The sequence below is a fragment of the Pyrus communis genome, chromosome 3 (assembly GCF_963583255.1).
Source record: "Pyrus communis chromosome 3, drPyrComm1.1, whole genome shotgun sequence".
NCBI lineage: Eukaryota > Viridiplantae > Streptophyta > Magnoliopsida > Rosales > Rosaceae > Pyrus > Pyrus communis.
This window is the reverse complement of record NC_084805.1, coordinates 18801874-18813454: the sequence shown is the minus strand read 5'-3', so window position 1 is coordinate 18813454 and position 11581 is coordinate 18801874. Positions and strand designations below refer to the sequence as shown.

Here is an 11581-nt window from a genome sequence, read left to right as displayed (position 1 = left end):
CGTCTGCTTCCATAAGGCGTTGCATGCCTAGCTCCTCGATTATCACCTCGTGACCACCGCCGCCTTGGAGAGTGGATCACGTGACTGCCAAGATCACAACTTCGTTCTCCTACTTCTGCGGTGGTTTGAGTTCCTCAAGCTCGCATATGAGTACCACTGCTCTGCAGATGACGAGGTCAACTCAAAGTTTTCCGAATTGATTAACGGTTCCTAATTTTTGGTAATTTAACTAATTAACTAAATCAAATTCTTTAAAGCTGAATTCTTTAGTTCCGAATTAGCTAATTGCTTATAATTTCTAATTAGAAATTAGAATTGCATAATTTGATTAGTTAATTGCTTGAGCAAACTGTTTTAAAGATGAAAACTTTAGTCAAAATTTGACTAGTGTGAGAAGCTGCATTAACTTTGCAATGGAATTTGCATCTTTAATCTTTAATTTTTACTTTTCTTAAAATAATTATTTTGTATTATTTTATAAATAAAAAAATACTATTATTTTATTGCCTATTGCCAGGGCTATTCATTGTAGGGGTGAAGATGCAAAAAGTAATTACTGTTCATTAAGGGCAATTACTGTTCACTGGGTGGATTAAATAGTGAATAGCCTTGGGGGGGGGGGGGCTTAGCAACGGTGGAGTTGCTCTTATGGATTCATTATTAAAGGGTAGGAAGTGGGAAACACCTTCAAATTTATTACAAAATGTACATCCTCAAGTTGAACCATTTCAATCTTTGAAATCACACGTTTATTTATCCTTCAATATTTCAATTAAAAGTTCTTGAGGAGACAACAAGGGATAGATTCTTATGTTTCATTGGTACGAGGATGGGAAGATTGTTACATTCCGAGGGTTAAAAAACATCGCCATTAGTTTTAAGGTAGAACCTCATATTTCTTCAAGGCACCAAAATAAGTTTGTATACATGTTAAACCTAACTACCACACGTGGTTTTCGCCACCTAGTTAATCTTGTCTATATGTTAAGCTTAAAAGTTCATCATACGTGATAGGACGTATGAAGATTGAAGATGTAAGAATTGTCTCACGTCAGAAAGTTAAGAAACTTTATAAGAGTTATAAAGAGTTGGACTATTCCTCTATCTCTCGCATTACACGACAAATTACAGATTCACTGATTCACATATGAAAGAAAAAGACACATTGAAGAAACAAAAGTAGAAAAAGTTTACCCTACATTATCAACGTTTTTTTCATCTGATTAAAATATTTGGGCCAAATGGGAATTTTATGGCTCTGGTCCTAAAGGCCCAATCCAATGCCTAAAACCCTCAAAAGGGCTAAACCCTAAGCCCAAAAGATTAAAACCCCGCCGTCGGCCGTTGACGTCAAACCAAAACCCCAAAGCCAAGAGCCAGAGAAACCACATGCTTCCGTTAGAAAAATGGCTCTCAGATATCGGCGTTTCAGAGAAATCTCACGAATATTGCCGCGAATTCACTCCGGTAAGCTTCACCCTCCATAGATATAAACTGAACTCAAAGTTTCTATAATCTCAAATGTATAATTCAATTTTGGCATGAAAGAAATCACTTTAACCTGCAATTTGTTGAAATTAGGAAGTAGAAGTCCAGTAATGTTAATTTGAGTTTAAAGTTTGAATCTTTGATGTGTTGGGTGCAGGTGATCATCTTCTACAATGTAGATTGATTACCAAGTTCTCGGCTTTGTCCATAATTCCAGAGTCACACGCTCTGGAAAGAATTGATGAAGGGATTTCACAATGTGGGTTTCGTACCCAGCGGTAATTATACCGATAATTTTAAGTAAAATTTCACCTGTAGTTTTGTGATATAATCATATTGTTTGCTCAGTGTTCAATTGTTGCTTGGCTCGAATTTTAGTTTGTAAGTTTCACTTCGTTTTTTTTTTTTTTTTTTTGGTAATCGGAGCTTTGCCTTCTGATTGACAGTCTCTTTCAGGCTATCAACCACGTCAAAAGTATCACACGAGCGTACCGGTGAACTTGATCTTTTGTCCTTCATTAAATCCACATTAAATGTGCTCGAAGGTACTCAATTGCTTCTTTGTAAAGAAATGCTTTTGCAAATGTCAGTTTCTTAATCTTTTTTATGTTCTTATTTAGTTTCTATATTAATGTACAGGTCCTTGCCATTGTTGGTTGAATAGGTCCAAGGGAGGCAAAGATTCCTTTAAAAGAGATGGAACTTTCTTGGTTCTTGCTGGACGGTGTCTTGAAGCTTCTTTAACAACTAGTTCCGAAGCTGCTATCATGTTAGAAAAAGTGAAGTCACTTCAACAGAGGTAAAAGAAACAAAATGTCGTATTTGTTTCTTTCCACATAGAGAATTAGAAGAAATATGTTGTTATTCTGTAGATGTTTGTTTTCTCTGCTTAGAATTGGATGATTTGGGCGAGCGGGTAGTCATTCTAAAGGTCTTTTCTTTATGTGTATTCTATTGTAGGTTTCCTCGTCTCCACATTATCGGCTTTGTGTCAGGTGGGTCGATTCACTCGGCTGCTGATCGAAGCCATGTAATCCAATATACACTGACGGAATACATAACATTTCCTATTATATTGTCGAACAAGAACTTCACTGAGGTGAGGTAAAGATCCTTGGTTTGTCTTGTGAAAAGACCTACACAAACAAATCTTTTATATCTATAACTATGTACACATTCATTGGCTTGTTTATGGTTCTAAACATTGTTTCTTACATGTATTATGTTTTTATTAGTTTTCTTTTAATGTATTTAGATGGCAAACGGGGCATGCTGCATTTTGTTTAAAGGTTTTAAAAGTCCAGTGGTTTACCATGAGAAGGACATGGATCTCAAAGTTCTTAGTAAAGGTATGCAAGTATCCCTTCCTGTGGTAAAAGTTTGTTTGGGATAATGTGTTTCCTCTGATACGTGTTGATGGCTTTATATTGTCAATTTGTCATGCAATTTTTTGTTGCTTAAAATTCCAGTTGAACTTCAAAACAACCCAGGGTACTTCCCGCTTTCAACATCTTTCTTTTCTACTTTGGCTCTTAAGCATCTCTTTTCTACTGCTACTAGACCGGACACCAAATATGTTGTTTATTATTATTTTTTGTATGTCGTTCGACTGAATGCATACAGTTCCAAGGGTTTTATTGTGGGACACCTTCTTTTATTTAATATAGTGACTCATTTTAATACATATACATATTCCATGATACATGTTAATGCCCTTGTGCAGCTGTTGAGTACTTGCTTGTGCAAGACGATAGGAGTTCCAAGTCGCTTACTAACTTGAAAAGCACTTGGGCGAAGCAACCTGAGATCATTAAGGAACCATATGCTGATTCTTTAAGGAATTTTCTCTTCCACTTCCCAGGTATAGGCTCCCTATGCATCACTGACTTGCTCCATTATAATAGCATCTGCATTGTAGGATATTGCGGAGCTGTGTTCTGCGAAAAACTCAAAGTATTCCTTTTAACATAGCTATAATTTACTTCGACTGATACATGTCATATGACTAGTGAAGTTCGGTCGAAATAGTAAACGTTCTTTTGAAATACACAAAAATAAAGAAAATGTTTCCTGAACCCAAGTTTTAAGCATTTCTTTTATTCTTCTCCATTACAGGCTGCATCTCTGCAGATGAAAGTGGGAACCGCCTCTTCCTTTCCGACAGCAATCATCATCGGATTATTGTATTTGATGGAAATGGGCATATTCTGGACTGTGTATGTATAATAAATGATATGTGGACTGTTCTTCTACGTTTTATAGTAACCATCAATTTATACCCTGTACACAGACATGATAAAAAAATTTAACACTCACTTAGATGATGATCTGAGCAATTCAGTAATCAGTTATTGGCAGCTCAATATTCTTATTAGCCGAGATTTGATGATTTTGTAGTGCATATATGTTTATCAGGATTTTGCGTACGTGACTTGCTCACTTTATATATGTCAACTCTGAATTAAGCATAATCAATGATGATTATAAATTTCTGATATCTGAAAAGGAGAAAAGTAGTTTCCCTTGTCTACATGGGAAGGGCTTCTTTGGGATTCATCTTTGTTTTTCACAAAATTGGCCTTATCGAATTATTCTGGGAAAGTTGGTGTGTTTCCATGTAGATGTTAAATTTAATCTTAGTAATTGTAGTTTTCTTGAATTTTTAAAGATAAAAAGAAGAAAATTCAAGTTTGTATTTTCATTCTTTGTACGTCCAGATTGGTTCCTCCCCAGGTTTTGAGGATGGAAACTTTGAATCTTCCAAGTTGGCACGCCCTGCAGCTTCATTTTATGTTGCCGCTGAGGATTGCCTATATTTTGTTGATTCAGAGGTATGCATTGACTTGTAAGTTATAATGTGATTTATGCAGCTATATTGCATACTTATGTAACTAACCAGTTTGCATGTGGGGTCTCTACTAAGAATCATGCCATCAGGAAAGCTGATATGGAGAGCCGGGTTCTGGAAACCATCTATCCAGTGGGAGACACTACTAAGAAGAGTAATCAATTTTGGACCTGGATCACAACCAAGCTAGGTTTGAAACACAATGCCCATACAAGGACTGAAGGATTTGATTTACAATCATTGATGTATCCATGGCATCTGATGAAATCTATTGATGACAGTCTTGTTGTTATGAACCGAAGGTAAAACCACCACATCAATTGTTGTAGTTTCTTAATCAATAAATCCTGGGTCACTTGCCTTTTATTTTTTTAACTTTTAATATGGGCATTGGTGCGATTAATTAATTTGAATGGCAGCTTTGATACTCTATGGATCCTAAATTTGGCTTCAGGAGAGATAAAAGAAGTCGTCAGAGGTTTGCTTTTTCCTTTTTTCTTCTTTCTAGTTTATTTAAATTACATTTAATGTAGTCTAACATCAGGACTTGAAAAGGGTTCCCGAAGATTTTGGAGGTCTGTGGACCGCAGATCATGGAGAAAGTAGCGCTGTTGAAACAGATGCCACATGATTGGTTGCAAGAGCAGACCAAGGTTGTTTGTTCACCAGAGCTGCCCCCATATGCTGGCCTATTATCTTCATTTACCACCTTGCAGAATCACGTAATCCTTTGTGATATGGGTACCTATTTAACTGGATTTTCTTTTCCTCTTCAAAATGAATTCGTTTTGTACTTTGTTTATAATACTCACTTACTCATTTCAACGCATGTAATTTTGAAGTTGGACAGAGGATTTTGAAACTAAGTGAAGAATCTGGAGTATGTTCGACCTTTCAGTTTTCAAATTTTGGAATCCTTGGACTGCCATATTGGTTGCCATCCTCATTGGAGAAAGTATATACTAAGTATGTTACAAACTAGTTTCCTTGGACATCCAATATTCTTTTATCTTTTGTTTCATGAATTGTTTTCTTACAAAGTCTATGTTTTTCTTCATAAAGTGGAGGTGGAGTTGAGGGAGTGATTGATCATCTTGAATCTTTCAGTTCGTTATTACCAGGTATTTTTCTTAATCTTAAGTATGCTTCTTGTACTCTTAGTTGACATTGTATTTCACTATTTCGTGTGACATGTGAGTTGGTTCTGCCTAGGGATATTGATGATCATTAGCTCATCTCTTGCTAATCTCTCTCTCTCTCTCTCTCATCAACTATATCACATCTAAAGCTTCCAATCTCCACCGATCGCAGCTTCTTCCTTTCAAATTGTAAAATTGAACTCTTATAAAGTAATTGTTCTGTAGTCCGGAAAGAAAAATGAACAAAAACCTCAAATTTATTAGAGGCAAGTTCTCCACGATTGCGGCGACGATGGCCAACATCAGAGGAAAGGGAAGGGGAGGTCTGAGATTCAGATCGAGCAGCGGTGGGGGTGGGTTGTGTAGGACGAATGTGTGGGAACCGGAGCATTTGAGGTGGTGGACCAGTGGTGGTGGATAGGATCGCGGAGCAGCCAGTGGGGGAGGTTGGGTCGCAGAGGGTGGTCGGGTGGAGTGGTGGTTATTGTTGACTTTTTATTTTTATTTGTAAGGTTTATTAGTTTTTTTTTTTTTTTCTTTCTATTTGCTGGAGGCTGGAGCTGTTTTTTTTCTTTTTCCTTTCCCAGTAGAGTGTTGTTTTTTTTTTCAATATTCTCATGTACAGTATGCTGTTTCTGTCAACTATGCAAAGATAATGTGTTATGTGATTCTTCGATCCGAGAATTCCACTGTCTATGTAACAGGAAGAATTGGGATACAGTTAAATGTGGAGGTCCCTGAGGATACTGAGCTTGTGGAACAGTTACAAGAAGGCTGCATATGGCGCCAGGCAAGAGGAGCTGCTACTGAAGTGTCAAGGGTAGAGGATGTAGGAGGATCTTCCGAGAAGGTTCCTATCTGGAAGAACTTAATTCCTTGTATAGTATTATATTCCATCTTTTAGTAGCTTAGGATTTCATCTCTTTCGAGTTTTCAGGTTGGTGTTGCTCAACAATGGTACGATGAACTGGACAATCTTGCCTTGTCGATATCAGAACCTGATCCAGAGTCAACTGTCGAAGATGAGAGTACGACTAGGGAAATAGGATTTCAGGACGGGAAAGTACACATCAATTGTGTTGTCAATACTAGTCCTGGAACGAGCGAGGTGTGCACATTTAGTTTTCTTCCTATTTGTTTTACGGGCAGTTTTGGTGCCAGTTAAATCTTCACTCTTGTTATCATGCAGGTTATTGTTTACGCCGTTTTGTATTTAAAACTTAAAAGAAAGCAAGAAGTAGCAGAGAATAATCAGGAGAAATATGCAGCAAGAATAGCAGATATTTTAAACTCGGAGAAGAGTGGAAAGCTGGGAAGAGATTCATGCATTCAGCTCTTGTTAAAATCAAACAGAGATTTAAGAGATGTCATCTTTATGAAACCTCTACATTTCAGGATAAAATTGGATTGCCTTGATCACCCGAAGGCTACTAACTCGAAAGAAATTATCCTAACGGACACCAACGTCGAGGTCAATGTATCGCTTAACTTGTAAGATTCAGAGTCGCTGTCTGCATTACTTCTTGTACTCTTAGAATTTGATTGTGTTGTAATGCTCGTATCCATCATTGTGGTTTATGATTATTTATAGTTTTATTTCCAGTTCCATAAAAAAGAGTAAGAACTGCAAGCTCATGTTTCAAAACTTCCAGTCTCAAACTCGACGTTACAGGCTTAGGCGAAAAATGAAGAAAAGTTCCACGTTATTGATAGCGAACAACGTCAGACCTCTGTTAATGGGCGATGCAAAAAAAAAAAATAATTAAAAAGGAAAAAAGAAGCATAAATTTTGTCAAGCAATTTTCTATCTTTAAGGAGCTACCACAAATAGCAGTCATTGACTTAGCCATGTAGCATAAAGTAATGCCCTTATGTATTCAGGTTCGAATTTCTTTCCTACAATTTATTGACCATTACCTTCCATGTTATTGCCTTCCTCGTCAGCGTAACCATCATCGCCTTGATTAGCTTCATCATCATTGTCGTGATTGCTGCCACCGCCACCACCATTGCCATTGTTGTTTCCCCTTCTTTTTTACAAAAAAAATAAATATTTCATTTGATGAATAATCAAGACTTCATTGTTTATTGTTGATTCTAGCAACTGTAAGTTGTGAACGCATTGTGGCAAAATAATATAATCGTCATGAACTCGAAAGGTAGTTGCCCTACCCTCTTCTTTATTGCCATAGACCAACTTCAATTGCACTGCATGGTTATTATTTCCCAAGTTTACGGCGCGAGCTGCTGTCACGATACCATTGCTACGACTACTACTCGCCTTAAAGAAGGCGTATAGCATACCAGAAGAAAACAAAATATCAACAGATTCTTTTCATGTTCTAAATCCTTGACGACGCTCCATGTCGCGTCTCCAGGTCTACACAAACCCAATACCCTACTGTGAACATTAGAACCCAGAAACATTGCTGCGACCGTACAAGATTCGGAATTAATATCTGAGGTAGATAACACAACTTTGGCACAGAAAACCCTGACACCAAGATTATTAAACTCTTCGACGCACCTTCGGAAATATGGAACTGTTTTCAACGACGGAAGTTGGTGCATCGCTTTTGAAATAGGGTTTAGTGGAAACGTCTGGGAGTCTAGTCCATCTTCCTTGACCATAAGGTCCATAACCAACCAACCTTTAGAGGACGTGCAAAACCTCGCTCCTCGAACTGGCTTGGGCGGCTTCAACTTGTGAACTTTGCCGTCAGAGAGGTTGGCAAATTGGTGGCCATGGATATAACAGTGCTGCTTCGCAAAGTTTCGGTCAAAAACATTTGTGGTCTAATTCTCTCTCAAAGAAATGGAGTACTAATGTTCTTACCAACAGAGTTATAAGATCCTTTACCAAATCTAGTAGGGGTCTAATTATCATGGAAATACGTGTAACTCCTATCTATCTATCCAGTGTGGAAAAACCTATCATCATAATCAAAATCGTTCATTTTCTTTATCATTATTTAATTTACCTTCACATACATGTCACTAGCAAGCTATTTACGTTTTACAATGATAAAAGGGACAAAATCAACTTATTGTTCTTGAATTGCAATAATTAGTAAATAACAATGGCTAAATTGCGACAATGAAAACAAGACTGAAGTGGAAAGATCCCCTAATCAAGATTTGGCCTATGTCTATTTTTATCTGTTATATTTAACTGCAGCTTAGAAAGATCCCATATGCTACAACCACCACAAAAAATAATTAAGCGCTCTTTTTTTGGAATTAATAAATTAATTAAGCAGATTTGGTTCCCACGTTTTGCTCTTTAATTAAGACACATTGACAACCTCATTCTTCTTCTCTACCATGCTCTGCGGAAACACCAAAAGATATGTAATTAACCTATTTTTGGTTTCTTCCTGACCTACACTTTCCCCATTTTTCCGGGAAATCGCAACGACGGTTTTTCTTTTGCGTGCCTGGAAGTTTGTTGGTTCTTTCAGTTTTATAATGGTTTCAGTTTTCAGGTAGTTGTTCGAGAGATTCAAACATGGTTGTACTGAAAAAATCTTGTTTTTCTGTTTTATGTTTATAACCCCCTCTTGTCTTCCCATGCATTCCAATTCAATTCATGGCACATTTCTTTTGAGCCTTATCTGCATTCCACATTCTCTCCAAATCTATGAAACTTCTTTTTGCTTTCGGGAGATTTTCGTGATCAAATTTTTACCTGCAGTCATCTGCAGTTGATCTCAACATGGCAGGGATCAGAAACTGAGATATATTTCATTTGCAAGGAATTTTTTAGATACGTTTTATATAGATCCCGAGCGATTATATTGCGCGTGAGATGAGTTGCTTTTCTTGCTTTTCATCCCATGAAAAGAAAGCATCTAACAAAAGATCAAATAGTGGGAGGAAAGAACAATTGCCTACCAATCTTTCTCAAGAACACAATGTTCCACCAGCACAACAGCCTCGGCCTCCTCCAGATGGTAAGTCGCATTTGTTCTTTTTTTTTTTTTTTTTTTTTTTTTTTTTTTTGCGTTTCTAACGAGTAAAAATTGTGGTAATGTGTAATTGTTTCGTGTGCCGAAATGATTGCCAATTCAGCCTTCCCAGCATTGTTGAAAATTGTTCTTCCGATTTTTTTACCCCTTCGTAGGGCAAATTATTAGCTTTCTAATAATTGGTTATGTATAAGCAGAAGTTCCTAAACCAAAACCTACACCACCAGCTGAGGATCCAGCATCAAACACCAGTAGTGCCAATAAAGAACCTGTAAACCACAATAACATTGCTGCGCAAACTTTCACATTCCGGGAATTGGCGACAGCAACGAAGAACTTCAGGCAAGAATGTCTCATTGGAGAGGGCGGATTTGGAAGAGTTTACAAGGGAAAACTTGATAAAACAGCACAGGTTGTGGCTGTGAAGCAACTTGACAGGAATGGCTTGCAAGGAAACCGAGAGTTTCTTGTCGAGGTGTTGATGTTGAGCCTCTTACACCACGAACATTTAGTAAATCTTATCGGATATTGCGCGGACGGTGATCAGAGACTTCTTGTGTACGAGTACATGCCCTTGGGATCTGTGGAAGACCATTTACTAGGTACTATTTTGAAGTGTTTTTGAATTGATTTTCCCCCCATCTTTCATGCTTCTTCCATTTGTATCCGCAAAGGGCTTAAACCCGGCTTCTCATGTTTTCTATCTTGACATTTAGATCTTCCAGAAGACCAGAAGCCACTAGATTGGTTCAAAAGAATGAGAATAGCTCTGGGAGCTGCCAAGGGTCTAGAATACTTGCATGACAAGGCAAATCCGCCTGTTATCTACCGCGATTTAAAATCTTCCAACATTTTACTTGACGCTGATTTCAATGCAAAACTCTCCGATTTCGGGCTAGCTAAGCTTGGACCTATTGGAGACAAGACTCACGTATCTTCAAGAGTAATGGGAACATATGGTTATTGTGCCCCAGAGTACCAAAGAACAGGACAGCTCACTGTCAAGTCCGATGTCTACAGTTTCGGAGTTGTTTTGTTGGAATTGATCACTGGAAGGAGAGCCATTGACACCACACTAACAACCAGGGAGCAAAATCTAGTTGCTTGGGTAAATATCCCTACACATTTTCTTCTTATTCTTATTTAAGGCATGTGCTTTGTGTTGAAGAATCATCAGAAACTTAACAAAACAATACATAAATGGTTTCACTAGTATAACACCGAGGCTCACACCTGCTAGACTACGCAGGTGGTTAAGTTAGGAACAATATTGTGTTCGACTAATTAGTAGTGGACTGCTTGTCCGTCTCTATGAAATCTTTTAACTTTTTCTTATAATTTTTTTTGTATTTAACAGGCACAACCGGTATTCAAGGATCCTAATAGGTATCCAGAACTAGCTGATCCACTTCTTCAAGGTAACTTGCCGATGAGAGCACTAAATCAAGCTGTGGCAATTGCAGCAATGTGCCTCCATGAGGAAGCGCCCGTTCGTCCCTTGATGAGCGATGTGGTCAGTGCTCTTAGCTTCCTCGGTACAGGTCCGGACACTGCTACCTCACCTATAAGCAGCCTTCCCTCTCCATCACCGGATCAAACAATGTCGGTCATAAACAAGGATCCTCAGCTTGAAGACAGTGTCACTGAACGCCAACGCGCTGTGGCAGAAGCCATGGAATGGGGTTCGAGTTCAAGGCACAATGGAGTAGAAGCATTACGGTGTGAAAGTACCTCTTCATTGTAAAACTACAAGTTGCATACTACAGTGTTGTTTCCACAGAGCATTTAATCTCTGTTGTAAAACATGTCTTTATGATTCTTTGCTCATGAATTACACAAAATTTGTTCGAGCAATGTCAGATTTTAACAATGTATCGAGTTGTAAAAGGCTATAAAATCGAACAGATCGAATGTGAAGGAAATTATATCAAAGGAGAAATTTTTTTTCTCAACTTATGATCTTCATCTGTTATGGCTTCCAGGATCTATCAAAGATTTATGATCAGTTGCTTAGCTAATTAAAAGAGAGAAACCATATATGTCACCGTAGATTTATTTGTAGCACATTTACTTGAGTTCAGTTGCATAGATGGATTCCAAGTCCCCCAAGAGACAGGTTCGCAAATACAGTTCAACGA

The 11581-nt window shown here is 37.8% G+C and overlaps 2 protein-coding genes across 4 annotated transcripts; both read left to right on the top strand.

The window, feature by feature from the left end:
• Positions 1 to 1338: 1338 nt before the first annotated feature.
• LOC137728874 (uncharacterized) lies at positions 1339 to 7097 on the top strand. Of its 3 annotated transcripts, none has more exons than XM_068467668.1 (17): positions 1339 to 1467; positions 1646 to 1766; positions 1935 to 2033; positions 2128 to 2287; positions 2449 to 2587; positions 2744 to 2837; positions 3212 to 3349; positions 3604 to 3704; positions 4206 to 4319; positions 4412 to 4638; positions 4756 to 4814; positions 4892 to 5077; positions 5179 to 5302; positions 5399 to 5457; positions 6180 to 6325; positions 6413 to 6583; positions 6665 to 7097. In XM_068467668.1, the coding sequence occupies exons 2-17, from the start codon at positions 1730 to 1732 to the stop codon at positions 6968 to 6970; spliced, it is 2160 nt and encodes a 719-aa protein (XP_068323769.1). In that variant the 5' UTR covers positions 1339 to 1467; positions 1646 to 1729; the 3' UTR covers positions 6971 to 7097. The 3 variants fall into 3 exon arrangements, with proteins under 3 accessions (XP_068323769.1, XP_068323768.1, XP_068323767.1); XM_068467667.1 differs by having other exon boundaries at positions 1345 to 1467; positions 1646 to 1747; XM_068467666.1 differs by having other exon boundaries at positions 1345 to 1467; positions 1945 to 2033.
• A 2186-nt stretch (positions 7098 to 9283) lies between these two features.
• On the top strand, positions 9284 to 11187 carry LOC137730036 (probable serine/threonine-protein kinase PBL26). The gene is made up of 4 exons (XM_068469105.1): positions 9284 to 9428; positions 9641 to 10045; positions 10160 to 10551; positions 10801 to 11187. Exons 1-4 carry the CDS (start codon positions 9284 to 9286, stop codon positions 11185 to 11187), a joined length of 1329 nt encoding a protein of 442 aa, XP_068325206.1.
• Positions 11188 to 11581: the final 394 nt, after the last annotated feature.

Coding starts and splice junctions, on each gene's coding strand:
- LOC137728874 (XM_068467666.1), top strand. CDS start 1,407: ATGGCTCTCAGATATCGGCGTTTCAGAGAAATCTCACGAATATTGCCG. Junction 4,320..4,411: donor TATATTTTGTTGATTCAGAG/GTATGCATTGAC, acceptor GTCTCTACTAAG/AATCATGCCATCAGGAAAGC. Junction 6,584..6,664: donor CTAGTCCTGGAACGAGCGAG/GTGTGCACATTT, acceptor GTTATCATGCAG/GTTATTGTTTACGCCGTTTT.
- LOC137730036 (XM_068469105.1), top strand. CDS start 9,284: ATGAGTTGCTTTTCTTGCTTTTCATCCCATGAAAAGAAAGCATCTAAC. Junction 9,429..9,640: donor GCCTCGGCCTCCTCCAGATG/GTAAGTCGCATT, acceptor ATGTATAAGCAG/AAGTTCCTAAACCAAAACCT. Junction 10,046..10,159: donor TGTGGAAGACCATTTACTAG/GTACTATTTTGA, acceptor CTTGACATTTAG/ATCTTCCAGAAGACCAGAAG.